This window comes from Vanessa atalanta, chromosome 16, assembly GCF_905147765.1.
Source record: "Vanessa atalanta chromosome 16, ilVanAtal1.2, whole genome shotgun sequence".
Classification (NCBI taxonomy): Eukaryota; Metazoa; Arthropoda; class Insecta; order Lepidoptera; family Nymphalidae; genus Vanessa; species Vanessa atalanta.
The window spans coordinates 3,228,582-3,247,565 of NC_061886.1; the positions used below are offsets into that span (position 1 = coordinate 3,228,582).

Here is an 18,984-nt window from a genome sequence, read left to right on the forward strand (position 1 = left end):
TCCTATGTTCTATTTCTTTTTAATGTAAATGTTCTACGTTGTGTGCCATAAAGTTAATAATCATAATACTATTCAAACTCCTTTAGTATATCTATACTAATATTATAAATGCAATAGTGAATGTAGTGTACTGTCTGTATGTTGCTCTTTTCACGAAATTTGGTATGAAGCAAACTTGAACTCCAAGGATTTCCATAGGCTACTTTTTATTCTTAATATCTGACAACTAACCCATAAAACGTGAGCAAAGCCAAGAGTGACAACTTGTACTTAATATAAAATACACAATAAAACCTCTTTTTTATCTAACCTATTTTCTAGTTAATACAAAGAGATGTAATTAAAAAAAGAAACAGTTGTAAAGCCATTTAAGAGGGTCTTAAGGCTACTTCTAAATAACTTTGCGAACAACTCCTCTTAGTTGTAAAATAATTACATCGGATATTCGACACTATTTAATATTCAAGAAAGTTTTAATAAGCCTCTTGTAAAATTATAAAAGCAGAAATACGTAGCTTGTCGAAGAGGAAAATAAATCTAGAAAATTTGAGTTTAAGAGTAAAGTATAAGGTCTCATCTCCTTTTGAGGAAATATTTTGGAGAAAATTCCACCACGCTGTTCTAACACGAGTTAGTGGATGCACACATGCATTTAATCACGATGTTTTTCTTCACCGCCGTACTCTACATGAATTATTTTTTTTCTTCTTGTATACTACTAACGATGACCAACCTAATTCCTTACCTAGTTTTGTTCATTTAATACCTAGCCAAGCTGGTGGCTAACAGCTAGTTCATAAATAAAACATAATTCACTAAAATTTTAACGATTATATATTGCATATAGCATCAGATCCTTTGTACCTGCGGTTACCCCTACAAACCTGTATTTATTATAAAATATATAATATATGTCGTATTCGTTTTATCTTTTTGAAATATAATAAGTTTTTATTGATATTACCAGTATTATGAGTTGCATTATTAAAATTAAAATGCATAAAGCATGAAATCAAATCCGATATTATACTTAGTGTAAATAAAACTTTGTATTGTTTATACAATGTTTTATTCAAATCTTATTCGAATATTTAATCTCTAAACCCAAATGAGGATTCGAATAAATCCTTCGTAACCTTATTTACGATGCAATATAAATATATTTCCTTTTCCCTTAAAGGACAAGAGTGTCTATTCGATAGATTTATGCTGAAAAGAACAATCTTGTATTGAATTTTATATTATTGTGTAGTACTCGTATACACAGACGGGACAAAGACTAACGGTTTCTCTTGTCTACTTATATAGACATATTATTACGGTCGATGTCGATGTAATTTCGATCCATGATGATAGATATCAATTTTTACAAAATACAGTTTGTATAGTATAGTAACAGCCTGCTGTCAACCCACTGCTAGTCTAAGAGGTATTTGAGAAGAAGGTTAGGTGCATATTCCACCACACTGCTCCAATGCCGGTTGGTGGATTCACATGTGACAGAATTTCGTGGAAATTACTCACATGCAGGTTTCCTCGCGATGTTTTCCTTCACCGCCAAACACGATATGAATTATAAACTCAAATTAAGCACATGAAAATCCAGTGCTTGCCTGGGTTTGAACCCTCAATCAACGGTTAAGATGTACGCGTATACTTATATTTTGGAAAAATCATATCAAATATGAAAAATCTTAGCTTAGATTTTATATAAATAATAAAATATTTTTACATTTCAAATATCATTTACATTTTTACCTTTACTATATGGACAATCAATCGAAAATCCCGTTTGGTTTGTTAACAAAAAAAAAAACGATATTCGCTTTGAAACAAAATTGAAGCCGTTTAAATAAACGAACTGCGAATCAAGGACAGATTTTTACGTGAATAAATCGAAAACCAAAACAAAACTAAAACTTTTGCTGCAATTCAATATTTATAACTGGAAAGTAATCGTCATAGATATCATTTCAAAAGCTTTAGGCGATAGATAAGAACTTGATTCTACTACGAAGGGGACCTTTTGTTGTAGAAAAATGTAGGTATCTAGATAACTAAATAAATTACCATGTTCTTGTCTCTTTTTCGCATAACAAATCTTATTATGAGTAAGAGAGATAAAGATTCAAATTAATTCAAATAATTTTCAGTATCTCCTCGGCATTGTCTTAACTATTAGTGCAAATGGGAACTATCACGTTTGTGCGTTAAAATATAAACCAAAGTCTATGAATAAAAATGTCTAACTATGTATTTTAAACGCTGAATTATTTCATAAAATAAAAAACGTATTTTTCTTGTCACGATATTTATTGAGTCTTGCGAGATACATCATATCTATGGTTATTAGAATTTCAATAATAACAATTAATTTCTATCAAACTCCGTTTCCCTTATTTCCGGTTTCAGGAGATTGAAACTTGACCGCACCTGCGGAAACAGCTGTGTATACTAACCTGTATTATGTTACAATACACATACAATACATTTATAATGTAATGTAACTTCTCAAGTAAGTAAGTATATATAATATAATAATTTAAGAAAAAGAGTAACAAATGAATTTGTTGTCAGTTCTTAGGCTCTATATTTAATTTTATTCTGTGATTTTCTTGAATTCTTATTCGTATTTTTGATTAATGTATATTAAATTAGTATTTAATTTAAATTTCGTCAACTATACAAACATCGTATATATAATGTAATTCGAATAGATTGTTCGAATAAGATTCAAAACCTTCTCTTAATGAGAGTCAAGGGTAGGACACCTTTGTTCAGCCGTGTGTGGGGTATTGCGGTCCGATACATGACAGGCTACGTCAAGATAATAGATCTATTGATCTTTGATAAATGTCCAAACATAGATATATATATGTATATAATACTATGTTTACATTATGTTTGGTTCGTTGACTATCCCTTTGGTCTAGTGGCTAGTTTATTGAACTGCATGACAGACGTCCTGGGTTTAAATTCAATTTTACATTATTGTGCCTTGGAATGTATGTGAAACCGTCAGTCTTACGCCTGAACACTCCGATCGCGTCAAATTGCCGTTCCATCAGAACAGAGAGCGTACCTGTATTTGCGAATGCGTAGAATGAATAAATGAATAAATATTGGACAACATCACATACATTACTTTGATCCCAATGTAAGTAGCTAAAGCATTTGTGTTATGGAAATCAGAAGTAACGACAATACCACAACCACCCAGACCCGACATCATAGACAACGGGAATCGAACCCGAGACCTCGGAGTGGCGTACCCATGAAAACCGGCATACACACTACTCGACCACGGAGGTCGTCAAAAATATTTATATTGAAATCAGGATGACAGTTCCGGGGCTTTATTACCGGGGCTAGAGTTCCAATTCGAAGGGTGTGCAAGCCAGGGTAAAGAAGGCATTAACATAATCGGCGCATTGTTGATATTAGAAATGGTTAACATTGTTACAGATAACTTATATTAAAAAAAAAATTATCAAATCGCTTAAAGCAAACATAAAACTAAAAAAAGCTGAACTCTCATCTCGGCTGGTTTACCGCAAGATGGCTTAGCGGTCATTAGCACTAATTTATGAAGCGGTGTTGCCATAAAATGCTTTTTTCACCAACATTAATTGCCTACTTCGATAAATTAATCGCCGCTCTAACATGAAACTGTTGGCGGAACTTTTTAACGTTTTTTTTGGCCCTTAAATTAAGGTAAAAAGATTCAAACTTTTACATTTTTCAGATGTTTGCACGGACCGATAGTATAATATTTGGACAAAGATCGTTCCTAATTAACCGTTTTGAGTCAACTATCATTTTTCCAAGTAATTGTGATTTTCTATAATATTTTATAATTATGAAAAATCTTGAATTATTTTATACGTATCAAATCTTGTTTATAATGCTTTCATTGGCATCAAAGACTCGCTATAAAAATCCATATCATATATTGTATGATAACGTTCAATGACAGACAACATTTAAAAATACGTGTGCGTATCGGGACACCCGACAGAAAAAAACGTCCGACGACTGTCAGAAATACTTCCAGCAGGTTAGAGTGAGGAAGAAAGAGCCTGCCTATCGCTGCCGTATTCGTAAGAGAAAGGGAAGCCAGACAGACTGAAGCCGTAACGCGTTACGTAACGAAGTGGTTTACCCTCTTATAAGAAGTAATCACTACAAAAATAATAAGACAAATAAGAATTAAATTAAAAATCTTGTGCTAGTAAAGTACTTACTGACAGAGCTTAGTAAAAACCTTCGTTTTTTTAGACGGTGCCAATGTCTACGGGCAGTGGTGACCACGAACAGGTGACAAATAAAACATAATTTTTCAATAATGATTACGGTCGAATTTCAAACACTGTACTAATAGTACCTTTAACTACACCTTATAATAACCACAATGATGACGGGTCTTCTCTCTCAAAATAAAGAATGATAAGAAAGAAAATAATTAAATATTTAAACATGTTTGAACCAACTGAGGATAAATTAAATCTCTTATTTGCTATAAGTTCTGTTGCCATTTCCAGCCGCCAAGGAAAACTTGTTCTGTGCTCGATCCGAATTTCGCAACCTACTTGGGAAGTCATCTCGTTGTCAAAACAAATAACTTTGTTAACACTTTCGTAGAGCGGAAAGTTGCGAGTGACAGATGTCGATACAACTTTATAACTTGTGTATTGGCGGCACTTCGCTTGACGTAACTATTTTATGTCTTCGCATTAAAAGTCCAACGCGACAATGTAACCTTTGATTATTAAATTTGCTTCTAAGGACTCTTATAGCAATAACCTTTCCGTTACTTCTTCCACTAGCGAGTTTTGCATTTCATATTAAAACCTTTGACATACTTTGCTCACTGAGTACTATAGGGCCTATGCGCCAATTGGTACATGATTCGAGTTCAGTCTATATCTACCTGGATACGTCTCTTTTAGATCGAAACAGGGCAATGATGAAGATAAATTGATGAATGAAAAATACATATGGATTCCTTTTGTATTCCTGTATAACAAAAATAATATAATACTAATATTGTATTTCTTCTCACAAATTATACTTAAAATAGGCCTCCATTTATAAGCGTAAAAACACTTGTGTGAGAAAGATTCACTAATGACCGGCAAGAATAAGCTAGAGGAAAATTATATAAAACTAATGGATATAAGTTTTAGATAGAAAAACAAAATAAAAAAAAAGTATATCTCGACGTTTACAGGCAAAGGTCACAAAATATTAGATGCGATTCCGATCACAGTTTTTTTTTTTTTTCATTGGCGCGTACTTTTTTTTTGACCAGTAAAAATTTGGCATCATACACGTTAAAATTATTTTTGTACAGCTTTCGAATTTCTGTGATGATGTTTCACTGAAAATGTTAGCGTGAATTTATAAAATGTCATTGAAACCGCTGTGGAAGTACTCCTTTTTTATTTATTTTCGTAAGTTTAACAGCACCAATATTCAATTTCAAATCTTTTGTGTCTGGTGTCTTTTTTTTCCGGTATTGTAAATGCTGTGCATGTGTGTTTGTGCCTAATGAATATTATTTTTAATCCTAAAAATGCGAACATTAGGGTAAAATTTGTAGACTAACTATCCTTGCCACAATTGTACTTGATTTAATAATCTCCACATTCCTTTGTGTCGTGCCATTTTCGAGTGTTTTGTTTCGCTAGGTTAGTTTTAAATTTCTCTTGGGCCACCTGGATATTAAGTGGTCACCATCGCCCATGAACAATGGCACGTAAGAAATATTAATGATACCTTACATCGCGACTTTGCGACTACCTTGGAAACTAAGATGTTTTGTCACTTGTGCCTGTAGTAACAATGCCTCACTCACTCTTCAAACTGGACAACAACAAAACCGAGTACTGTTGCTTTACGGTAGAATATAAGATGAGTTAGTGGTAATCTACCCAGACGGGCTTGCACAAAGCCCTACCACCAAGTAAATACATTATATAAACATAATAACATATATTATAATATCCTCCTATGTATTGGTTAATTAAGACTTTACGATTATTATTTTTTTTAATACGGTCGTCCAAACAAATCTCTTCCCGCGAACTCACCTCTAATACATCTCAGGCTGTTTAGAAACGGCGTCGCAATAGCGAAACTACGGCTTTTGTAGCGTCGTGCGTCGTATTTTTGTATTGACATCTGTTCACGTCCTTTCATCCACACAGTACCACTTATCATTGAAGACGGAGAATCCCGACTCATCGCTGATAAGATGCGATGCCGCTTTTTTCGCTCGTAAAATAATAAAACGACGTAAATAGTCATATGCCGCACAATTTTGTTCTATCTCTCAGATCGATGATTGATGATTTGCCTTAAAATGGTGACATCTATAAATGTCGTATGTGTTTAGGTAAATGCATTCAATTCCAATCAAAAGATTTTCTATCGTCTTTCTTTCTAAATTACGAATCCTATACTTATACATATTTATAATTTCAAGTCATTATGGAGTTCCTTTTTTGGTCGGTCTATAACTTGTCTAGATCTACATTATATGAAAGAAATTAAAACCAAGTTTAGTCCTTTATATTAGCATAAATATGATGAAACTTTGCACCTTTATAATAGTTAGAGGTAACACAAGATCATGATTTACACTTAGCGTGACAAATGGTGCCGTACCCTCGTCTGAATCTCTGCATCAAATGAAACCTGTGGCCCGGAAATTCTCTATTCCTTTATATGGCAATTTTTCTATCCCCTTAAAGGGCCATTCATAAAATATTTCCTATTGATATACGAGCTACTATAGCGCTTGGTGTATCGAATTAATTCATAGGAAATTGGACTCTAAGCCATGGTCCTAAAGTTCGTTTTTAGTAATGCGGGCAATGAATTTGATTTACAATCTACATTTAGGTAGGAAGCTGAGCTATGTACAAAGTAAATTTATTTACATTTCAAACGCGTGTTTGATGACGTACCTGGCAATCGGAGCTCGTTTCAGAGGTTACGCTGTTTGTGGAAAAATTACCTTTTACTTGGAACATTTGCTTACTGCGTTCATACTTTTAACATTTCCGTACTTAATTCATGCCGCGAATGTCTAGTAAATAGACACGACTAATGTACGTAGCTTGCAATGTTTCATCAGTATTAGGGTTTTGTTCGAGCTCGACTAAAATATTGCCGATGACTAAAGACTACATATATATGTAAAAGATTGTAAATAGCAAATTGGATCAAAAAACTCGCTCTAATTCTAACATAAAGCACATTATACAATGTATGTATAATGTACATAGAACCTTATTGTTTGAGAATATTTCCAGTAACCACTTCTCATGTCAAAGGTGGTGCTTGTTTGTACTCAAAACAAATTTCAGCGTATAGCGAAAATTTCGTTGCGCGCAAACATGACAAGTTTTAAAACAAATATTTTGCTATACCCGTTGACGTGATATTTATTAAAGGATTTTATTGTTCCAGATAATTTTTTACGAAAAAAAAAAATAATACGTTTTATTTTATATACGATAGACCTTGCCTGCGCGTGTGATTTTTAGTAGTAGGTTTTTTTATATGTTTGGGTCATATATAAATCGTCCGATTGAATGCATAATAAATAAAATCCTTGTTAGATTTCGTTGACGTAAGGAAAAGGTTCAGTATTAGTGTGTGAGTATGTATTGTACGTAAATAATATTTGAAATTACCTATAATCAAAAACAATTATTTTATTTTAGCTTCGTTACAAAAATTTAAATCAATTTTGTTTATTTGTTTTTTTTTTTTAAATAGTTTTGTCGATAGAAACTTTTTCCTTTTAAATTACCGACAACAGCACATCCAGAGAGTGATGTAAAATAAAATGCATTTACAACCTCATCATGTACACCGAGTGTAATGTATTCCCTGAAAGCCTACGAAAGGGCTCAACACTTTTCCCTCATAAAAGTGTAATCGTAATACGTTCATGATAAAAGACAAAAATATATTCAAATATCGTTTAATCGGCACAGTTAAGGCTTTAAAGGACAACTTAAAAATAAATTGTAGTAGATACTGTATCAATCAATACAAATTTTATTAATTTCTTGCTATACTGGAAGTAAAATAATAATTGCCCGGTTACTATATTCAATAATAGCATAAGCAGAATAATATACGAGGCGTTGTTAATAATCTATCATTAACTGTTATAGATCTATTTAATATTTAATTTTCGTTTTCAAACATTTCGATATATGAGACTTAGAAACAAAGGTTGCCAACATAACATAAAGGCGACAGATAAAAAAAAATGTAAACGTCAATTATACTGTTCTTAAACATAACAAAAAACATGCAGGTATGGCAAAACTTCTAAACTCAAACAAATTAAGGAGGAGAATAATTAAAAAAATATATAATTAATATCAACATTTACAAATGTTTCATGTATCTGATCGTACCCGTACTAGACATCGTGGGTGCTTAGTAGAATAATAGAAAGCAACTTTTATAGATTATAATGTAACGGATCAAACGTCAACAAAGATTTATTAATTTAATGAAAAAAAAACCTTGAAGGTTACAGTAACAAAACAACGACATTAAAAATATGTTGCCGTTAAACCACCCGTCTCTGTTATTGTTACGAGAAACAAAAGCTACAAATATTAATTGGGGACAAGCTACGCTCAATAAAGTTTTAGTATAATGCTGATGTAAATAGGTTAGCTATTATGAAGGTTTTATATGTATATACAACAACTAAATTCGTATACAATATTGTTATCATAAAAAAATAAATATAATGAAAGACTCTTATGTTTCGTTAAATAACAATAGGTTAGTGCAATTTTATAAAAATAACTTTATATATAATAGATAAATGAAAAATATATTTACGTTATAAATGTTATAATACATTATAGTTTAAAATAGCTCGAGATTGTTCTAGGTAGGCGCAAGCCATGACGTCTCCTGAAGAGACAAAGGAATGGCGCTGATTTTTTGTTAGGTTCCGGAACATTTGGCACTGGCTAGTTATACCTGCTATGTTTTTCCACTGTATCAAATAAAAAAAACCTAGTGTCTGTTGAATTCACATGCAGTAGAAATTAAACTTCATAACATAACTTCAGTTTCAAATCACAGTAATTCTAAAGAAGTTTCACTTCAAAATCAGCTTGACTGATTGAACATAGTGTACCTATAGAGGCATATTTTTAGTTTCGTATCACTGCGAAACTAGTCGAGAATGGAATGAGATTTTTTTTTTATTTAATATTTGAAATTAGAATTATAAAATGTTCCATAATAAGTAATCCTTAAACGTCATATAAATAGGACTTAATTTTATAACATAATTCATATTCTGTATTGATAATACAATAAATCATTAGAGTAACAGATGGCGTATCTTTCGTACAAAGAAACTTTATAATTGAACATGTTCTAAATTAGAATGTTCGGATAAATTAATTTTTATTAGAATCAGATATATTATTCATCAATTAAAACTATTATCACGCGTTGTAGCCACTGAGCCGAGATGGCCCAGTGGCTAGAACGCGTGCATCTTAACCGATGATTTCGGGTTCAAACCCAGGCAAGCACCACTGAAATTTCATGTGCTTAATTTGTGTTTATAATTCATCTCGTGCTCGGCGGTGAAGGAAAACATCGTGAGGAAACCTGCATGTGTCTAATTTCAACGAAATTCTGCCACATGTGTATTCCGCCAACCCGCATTGGAGCAGCGTGGTGGAATATGCTCCAAACCTTCTCCTCAAAGGGAGAGGAGGCCTTTATTCCAGCAGTGGGACATTTACGGGCTGCTAATGCTAATGCTAAAACTATTATTGCCTTCAAGGATAAAAGATAAATTGACATATGGAAAAACCAAACGTTTTGTAATATACAAAAACAACAAGTGTATACAACTAATTACAATGTGGTTAAACAACTTCTTTATTATGCATACTAGCTGAATTCGCTGCTGTACCCGCGTGAAATTTATAAAACTTTATATATTTAATACACAAGCGTTATTTATGTTAAGTTAACGAAAAGTTAAATTATAATGATTTTTATATTTCTTATTAATTATTGATTCCCCCACACTAACTTTCACCCCGTTTTTCACACCCTTAAGGGATGATTTCCATGATAAAAGACTAACCTATGTCCTTCCCTGTATCTGAAACTATTTCCATACGAAATTTCATCCAAATCGGTTCAGCGGTTTAAGAGTGAAGAGGTAAAAGACTCGCATTAAAAATATTAGTAGGGATTATGATCAAAACATCAATTATGATCAACAAAAAATACCTTGTTTGAAAAAAAACTAACGAAGTCATTTTATGCAAATAATATTATTCAATAATTTTTTGCATAAAGACAAACATTTGCTTATTCTATAAACGGCTCGCCAACGGTATACCCCAAAGAAAAAACCAAAATAATATTTAATTATAATTAGTAAAGTAGTGTCATAAATAATATTGTACTTAATTAAATACTTCTAGTATTTTAATTTCTGCGTACTATTCTCGACTAAGAACGCATCCAGCCATGTATGCATTCATTACCACATATCATTATACGTAACTCCACCCCTTTCCTCGTTACGTCATAATGCGCGTCTAATAAAAGAGGATTGAAGTGTAAATATAATATAATTTATACATTAATTCTGTAAATAAATACATTCGTTAAACAAAAGAGTTTTTATTGTAAAATTTGTGTATTAGTACCGATGGATTTTTAACTTAATACAATTGCATATTACGTAAATAAGTTATCTAAAAACATTTTTTTTTTAATCAATACATAGAGGCAAAGATATCCCTGATGTCTTGGTTGATTTAAATTTTAAATATGATTCGTGTTGTATTTTGTGATGGATTCAAACCATTAGGCAAAAACATCTATAGAATTTGTAAAGATTGCATCATGTCACCTTGTATTTTTTTGCCCACCTGTGTACGCTTTACATGGGTAAAACTTGGCCTAATTTAATGGGATTAATCATAGCGATATTCTTTTGCCTGTATAGTATAATTCGTAAGCGAGTTGTAATTATTTTTTTAATCTAATAAAAGCTGCACGAAGTCGTAAAGGAATTTTGAATAATTAATTTTTTTTATTAAATAACTACGTCGTTATAAACCAAAATCTCAATAGTTGGAACTCGTGACCGTTGCTTAAGATTTTAATCGAGGATCTCGAGTTCAAGCGCCACAGAATTTTTTTTCAGAATTTCGTAGGACTAAAGAAAACATTGTGTGTACTGTGAGCAACACGAATTCTGCATGTGTCTCACAAACTAATTTGAAACAGCGTCGTAGAATATGCTCTAAATATTTCCCTCAAAAGGGGACGAGGTTTTCGTTAATCGATTATATGTCCTGAGTCATTATTGTGACCACTGATTTTAACGTTATTTTTTTTTTTGCAGGCAAATATGGCAGCAGCTACAACAGTTTTTGTTGAAGACCTTTAGTGCGGACAATGGGACATTTTCATAGAGCTCCTTCTTTACATACTTTCCAGAAACAGGTAATACTTAATGTGAATTATTGATTATAAGCTCATGTTTACTAATATTAGAAGCGAATAAATTAATAAATCTCATAAGTCTGATTTGAAAACATCGGTTTGTATTCCTAACCCATTCTTGAGAGAGTCTATATAGTACACTAGTTGTTGCCGATGGGTTCTTCGGCGTTTTAGGGACTTTGTAGTCAGGTATTACGCATAAAAGTAGCCTATAGCCTTCCTTAGAGTTCAAGACTGCTTGATATCAAATTTCATCAAATTCGATCAGTGGTTTAACCGTGAAAGAGTCTACGGACAGGCAGACAGAGTTACTTTCGCATTTATAATACTATTATACATACATAAAATGACGCTACGACTCACTGGGATGGAGCAGTAATATTTCCAATTTAACTGACTGAAACACCTTTGCTTTTTAAATGTTAGAAAAGATAACTACTATGTTTCTTGCCAGTTCGTCTCGGTAGAATCTACATTTTTTAATAATAACTTATTTAAACATCATATTAAAACATTAGCAACATATGATAATAACTGCTACACTGTAAACCTGTGTGTGTGGTGCAGTTATTAACGTTCGCTAACATAGCGACATTTCTCTGCGTCTTCTGAACATTACGACTCGTTGATAGCTTTACATTTAAAACGTGTCTGAAAAATGACGATTCTAATTTGCTTGAAAAGATTCTCTTGATTAAAGTATAATTTGATTTGATATGATTATAGTCGATCCAAAATGTCGACCTCACTAATTTTATAACAGTTAAACTTTTCGAACAATTCTATGAAACAATCAAAAAGTTATCTTCCTACTCTCGAGGGTTCTGGTCGACACCGGTTCGTCGCGATTATTCTAATCTTATATCTGACACAGCTTAAGAAAAGTTCGAGAAACAAGACATCTCCCTCTCTCCTTTGTATCAGAAGATTACGGAATATCGATTACTATTGTTATATTTTATAATTACTAGAAAGACTAGTCAGGTTGTATTTGTGCTGCTCTAGTATTTATTAATATATAATACTTTAAAAACGATAGCATTATATTTACAAGTTTCAAGTGAGAACTAGCACCAACGAATTGTCGTGCGATTAATATGTCATTGTAATCGAATCATTCAGTTATTCATTTCATACATTCATAAGTTTCAAAAACTTCTGTTCGAGAGAAGCCATGCCTGTGCGACAGTGCGACATTTACAAGCTGCTACGCCCGCCACAGTCAAAGTACACAACCGTAAACTTGGTGCAATAAATAACGTCCAGTTTAAACTCAGCAAGATAAATGTTTACTAAAGTTAGCGAAAACCGGTGCCTTTAAAAATAACTGCTGACTGTAAACCATTTTTCATGGCTCACTGATCCGAATGTCCCTCGAGTGCTTTCGAGCAAAAAATATATATCATTTTACATATGTTTGTACACAAAACATTAGATCCTTTTTTGACTTCCGTTGCTTTTATGTAAATTTTCAATGAAAATGGTCACTTTTTTATTCGCTAAAATGCAGAAAAATTTATGTTGAATAAGCTAGTTCGTAAATAATATTTTTGGCTCGCTTTCTTACATCATTTAGTTAACTAAAACGTAGTGTTCGCGCACTACAGGTTGTGTTTTCTAGTAAAATCTAATTTACTTAATCTATAGTAATTACTTTGCTAATAACAATTGTAATAACTTTTTTATTGTCTTTTTATTATTATTGCATTTAGTGTTCTCGTTGTTTGAAACGCAGTTTTTACAGTCTTTCCGCATACAAATATTTAAAGTTTTTAATGTGATTAATTAATATATTTTATAAATTGCAACTGTGTGAAACCTGATATACCAATACGTTAACGGCAAAATAAACATTCATATATTTGTTTATTAAATTTAATTATTTTTTTTATATTAGTAGTAAAACTGGACCATCTCATGGTATATTTTACTTTTTATTAAGAGAATCATTTCTAAGATGATAAGTTCACATATTCCAAACATCATTGGTATGCTCTTATTATAACACGAGAACCATTTAACCGTCTACTATTAACTCGGCTTTAAATGGTTCAGGTTTTAATAAAACGTTTCTTTAATCAGAACTCGAGTCGCGCGCTCGCGCACCGCATGCGTTGATGGGCGCAGCAGCGGGCGGCGGGCGGGCGGCGCGGGCGCTCCGCCTGCTGCTACTGCTGGTGCTGGCGCTCGCCGCGGTCGAGTACTTATTCGGATCAATCCTCGACGCTTCGCCACTCCGAACCTACCTCTACACACCACTGCATAACGCAACGCAATCCACTCTCAGGTACGGTTCCTTTGCATATTTAATACTATATTTTATGGGACAACGACTTGATAGCAATTCGTTTCAAATGCAACATGTATCATTTATGTATATACAAATGATTTCATCTAGTTTCTGTTTTTAAATTACATTTAAATAATCGAGTATTATTACTGAAAAATATATATGATTTACAGGACTAGTGATAAAACATCACAAGTTTGGCCTAAAAAACTAACTCCATCTGCTACGATAGAGAACTCTTTGAAGAATTCTTCCCAGAAAATCGCCTTTTCTAACAGTACGAACAAAAACAATTCAAGCAGAGATATATCGAATATGACGCGCCAAAATGTATCAGAAGATTTTAGTACACCGCTCCTGATTACTAAAATAATGGAAGGAATAAAAAATCTGGTCACGACAGAAGATGGCGAACTTAAAGTCTCTGAGCCTTCTTTGCCTCTTTGTGATGAAATGCCGTCTGATTTGGGTAATTATTGACTTTGAATATATATTTTATATTATGTACATAAAAACCGATAATAATTTAACAAAAAATTCTAAAATATTTCAGAAATATCTAGTCTAGTAACTATTAAATATTAAATTTGTCACTGGCAACTCAAGAAAATTAGAACTACAGACAATGAACAAAAAATAATTAATTTTTTTCTTTTAGGTCCAATATCAGTAAACAAGACTGAGATAGAACTTGATTGGGTCGAAAAAAGATATCCCGAGGTACAAGTCGGTGGATATTATTCGCCACCGAACTGCACAGCTCGACACAAAGTCGCTATTATTGTCCCTTACAGGTAAAAGGAAATCTTGTAAACCGTATCATAAACATCTAAATAAATAGTCATGAGTTAAATAAACAAAGGCTCTACTGAACTTTTCATAATTTATATAAAACTAGCTGAACCCGTGGCAATGCTCACGTGAAAATCAATTTGTGACAAAGATTCTTTGTGAACTTGCATACTGCCCCTCTTCTACAACTTTACCCCCTAGCTGCTATGTCCGTCCTCGAGGTCCGAGCTTACTTCTTAGCAAATTTCATCAACATTGGTTTAGCCGTAAAAGACAAAGAGAAAGACAGAGTTACTATCAAATTTATAATATTAGTATAGATTACTATTCCAGAAAATTATTGCGAAGAAACTACCAAATTCCGCTATTCGTGCATTGTAGTGGATTAAGATTAGATATTTTCCCTTTTGTATAACAGAAAACAAACGAGCAGCAGGAAGCTGTGGAAGCCCAGCAGTGGAAGTAAACCATTATAATAAACTTGCTATAACATAAAAGTTAAGAAAATATTTACCACACAAAAGTCCGACCACCATTTTGTAAGATATACGCTGTACAAGTTATTGTTTAAATTCAAAAGTAATCTTAAACAACTCGGGTATGATAGATTAAAATGAAATTCGATTATACCATGTCTGAAGGAAAATATATTTATCTTTTAAAAAGATACGAGACAGGGATAAAAGCGATTTTGCATTGAAATTCTGAAACCAATTCTCACACTTCTTCGTGTCTAAGTGAAAGCGAGGGTCGTGATATTTATGTTATCTGGCCAATAAGCAATCTTCATAAACGCCAAGCCAGCGTTTATCACACCTTGGGAACTTCTTTAGCACGACTTTTTCCTTTATACCTTTTGGAGCGTATTTATGATTTTGGAATGAATTTAAAATATTGGGCACCTAAACGCTACGTCACGTATTGTTTTTTCTTTGTGTGTGTGAAGTTTCGTATTGTCAGAAACTGTAAATTGGGATAACAAGTTATAACTTGATCTTTTATCTTACTAGAATTTTGTTTCTAAAATATTTTATGTCGGTTTTTTTTTGGACCGAAAAATTTGCCAGTAAAATTAATACAGGAGAACTTCAAGTCATTATTCTGGCATTGTTATTTATTGTCTCGTTCTAATAATTTTCCAAAAAAATAATTTATAAGCATTTCATAATACCTTTATCGACTTTAGGTGATTTTAATGGTTTTCTCATTCACGTCATTAATGATTGATTATGTATTTTCCACTTCAAAAGAACCATAAATTTTTAATACTCTTGCACGTGTTGTAGAAAGTACAAAAATTTATATAATGCTTCTCCGATTATAAAAAAAACGTATATAATATAAAGGCTAATATAAATATAAAGGCTCGTATATATATAATCGTACTAAACATTAAAAGTGTAGCAACAAAAGCGGATACAAATCATAAGAATACCTACCGCTTATGATTTTGTTTTCGCTTTCGTTGCTTCACTTTAATGTACCATGCCTCTGCATCTGTATCTGCCTTTTGTTATATAATCTAATTAATGCCTTACCATTTTTATTTGATATAAAATGTTGTAGGAAGCAACGACGTTTAAGATGATTATTATTTTTTATTATTTATTATAAAAAAAAAAAAAAATTTTAAGTCAATCTTACTTACTTTAAACTAATAATTTTTTTTATAGTAATAATTAGATATCGATTTAACGAATAGATAGATAGATAATAGGTAGATCTGTTTAGAACACGTGATTTTAAAACAAAGATTGTTCAGATTGTTCAGTTTTACCGTATTGGAACAACGTGGTAAATTAAGCTTCGAACATTCCCAAAAAAAGAGGCGGCCTTAGCCCAGCTGTGGAAATGTACTAATACTTTACTTTTTTACTTCTTTATATCAATTTAGAGACATAAATAAGTTTATTTGCCTGTTACCATTGACGACGTCACATATAACACATTGAAACAATATGATATTACTCTCTATGTATTTTATCTTCAACGGGCTTCTACCCGTGAAGCTGGAAAATATTCAAATATCAAAATAAAAATGTATATTTTATTATCGCCATCTATGCAAATCGCTATAAATGCAAAATTGATTCTGTAACTCTGTCAGTTTCTGTATCTGTATCACGGCTAAACCACTGAACCGGATGTGATGGAATTTGGAACAAAAGCTTAACCTCAAGGCAAAACAACAGCCGCGGGTGAATAAGGACATTATTAAAATTATTTTCCATGTGCAGAGATCGCCAGCAACATTTGGCGATATTCCTGAACCACATGCATCCGTTTCTGATGAAGCAGCAAATCGAATACGGCATATTTATCATCGAACAGGAAGGTAAATAACGCCGCAATGGAGTAACTCCAAAATTGAATATAATTTTACTATTTAAATTATGATTCAAATATAATTAACATAACACTTAAGGGGTATGACGGTAGAAATGCGACATTGGTTTTGAGATTTTTTTATGTCATATACCAGCATATATGCCACCTGGAACTAAGTAGTCACCACAGTACATAGCCATTGATACGGTAAAAAACATAAATCATTCCTCAAATTACCAATGCGCCACCCACCTTGAGAACTAAAATGTTATGTCCCTGTCTGTAGTTACACTATCTCGCTCACCCTTCAAACCGGAATACAACAATACTATTATAAGATTATTGTTTGGCGGTAAAATATATGCCGAGTGGGTGGTACCTACTTAGACGAGCTTACTCAAAGTAGTACTACTAAGTGTATTTCATGTCATAGGACAAACGGTCAGATTTTTTTTTTGTAATTTCAGGAACTAGCGACTTCAATCGTGCCAAGCTAATGAACGTTGGGTTCGTGGAGAGTCAAAAGCAAAAGCCGGGTGGTTGGCAATGCTTCATCTTCCACGATATAGACCTGCTGCCTCTTGACTCTAGAAATCTGTATTCCTGCCCACGACAGCCTAGGCACATGTCCGCTTCTATTGATAAATTAAAGTTTAAGTAAGTGTTTAAGTTCGTGATATTTCTTAGGTTTCAAACACGGTTCCATATAATCACTACCATAAGAGTAGTTCCTACTACTTTCTTAATTTGCGACAAATTTAATCAAACGTTATAAATACCACAGATTAAAATGACTTCGTTTTAATTCGAATATATTTAAATTTCAGGTTACCATATGAGGATATTTTCGGCGGTGTCTCTGCTATGACTCTGGAGCAATTCACCAAAGTGAACGGTTTCTCAAATAAGTACTGGGGCTGGGGTGGGGAGGACGACGATATGTTTTATAGGTGAGTGTTGCATTCATTTTCATTAACATTCCCTTGACAGCCTCGTTGAGTAGCTTGCTTACAAGGCCGAAGAACCGGAGATCAAAGTCCTAGCCGGTCCAATAAAAAAATGAATAAAAAAGGCATCAAAATATTATCCTAAGCAAAATTTTCCAAATCATAAACCTCTTGGAGTTAGTTTTTGTTATTTTTTATGGAAAAAATTACAGATTTAGTAGAATCTACATGACAATGTAAAGTTATTTTTTTATGTTGATTTGTTGTTGGATTTTGGTTTCAGGATAAAAAAGATGAATTACCACATAGCAAGGTACAAGATGTCAATTGCGCGCTACGCCATGTTAGATCATAAGAAATCCGCACCAAATCCTAAAAGGTGAGTCGTTGTCTCGTTTCTTCTATTCACAAAATATAATATATATTTCTTTTTTGTACTATACTAGTCTCCGTCCCAACTTCGCCTGCGTGTGAGCATCTACGAGGAACTTACCACTGTTAGGCACCCAGATGAAGAGGGGGCAAGTCTTAAGTACCCTATGCCTTTTACAGTTTTGATTTGACAACGTGTATGAAAAATTCATGATGATCGGTTGTGTTGTTTAGACAAAGCGTAAAAAACTTCTATCTTACTACTTTATACTATTAGTTAAAATACATATAAAACCTTATGTAAATAGAATAATTAATGCTACATCAAAGTCAGCCTTATCCTACTAATAATCCATTTATTAATTTATATAATTAATTAAATTCGTAATACGCCATATCGAATATGACGTGTATAGATTTAAAAAAAATTCGGAACTAAAAACGTAATACCGTAGTCAAATAATAAAACGAAAATTACTAAAAAAAATATTCAGTATTTAGGGAGCCACAGAACATTATTACCAAGTGTCAAAGACTACATATATATACTATATGTCATGAAGACATTACATCTCTATCAGACTACTTCGAAAAAAAACTCTTTATAAAAATATTATCTGATATTATTATATTACTACTGATACTGCTCGATTAGTATATTTTGGTTATTTTCAAAGTCTCTCTTAGCTCCATCTAATCAGTCCTTCGGGGCGCATGGTA

General features: G+C 32.6%; 1 protein-coding gene across 1 annotated transcript in view; it reads left to right on the top strand.

Moving 5' to 3' along the window:
* LOC125069696 (beta-1,4-N-acetylgalactosaminyltransferase bre-4-like) overlaps positions 1-18,984 on the top strand; it is a 200,407-nt gene that overhangs the window by 177,266 nt on the left and 4,157 nt on the right. Inside the window, exons 2-9 of the mRNA XM_047679240.1 lie at positions 11,435-11,535; positions 13,618-13,822; positions 13,999-14,294; positions 14,484-14,619; positions 16,855-16,952; positions 17,413-17,602; positions 17,773-17,895; positions 18,176-18,271. Coding sequence (XP_047535196.1) covers positions 13,653-13,822; positions 13,999-14,294; positions 14,484-14,619; positions 16,855-16,952; positions 17,413-17,602; positions 17,773-17,895; positions 18,176-18,271 — 1,109 coding nt within the window. The 5' untranslated portion in view covers positions 11,435-11,535; positions 13,618-13,652. The remainder of the gene's footprint in view (positions 1-11,434; positions 11,536-13,617; positions 13,823-13,998; positions 14,295-14,483; positions 14,620-16,854; positions 16,953-17,412; positions 17,603-17,772; positions 17,896-18,175; positions 18,272-18,984) is intronic.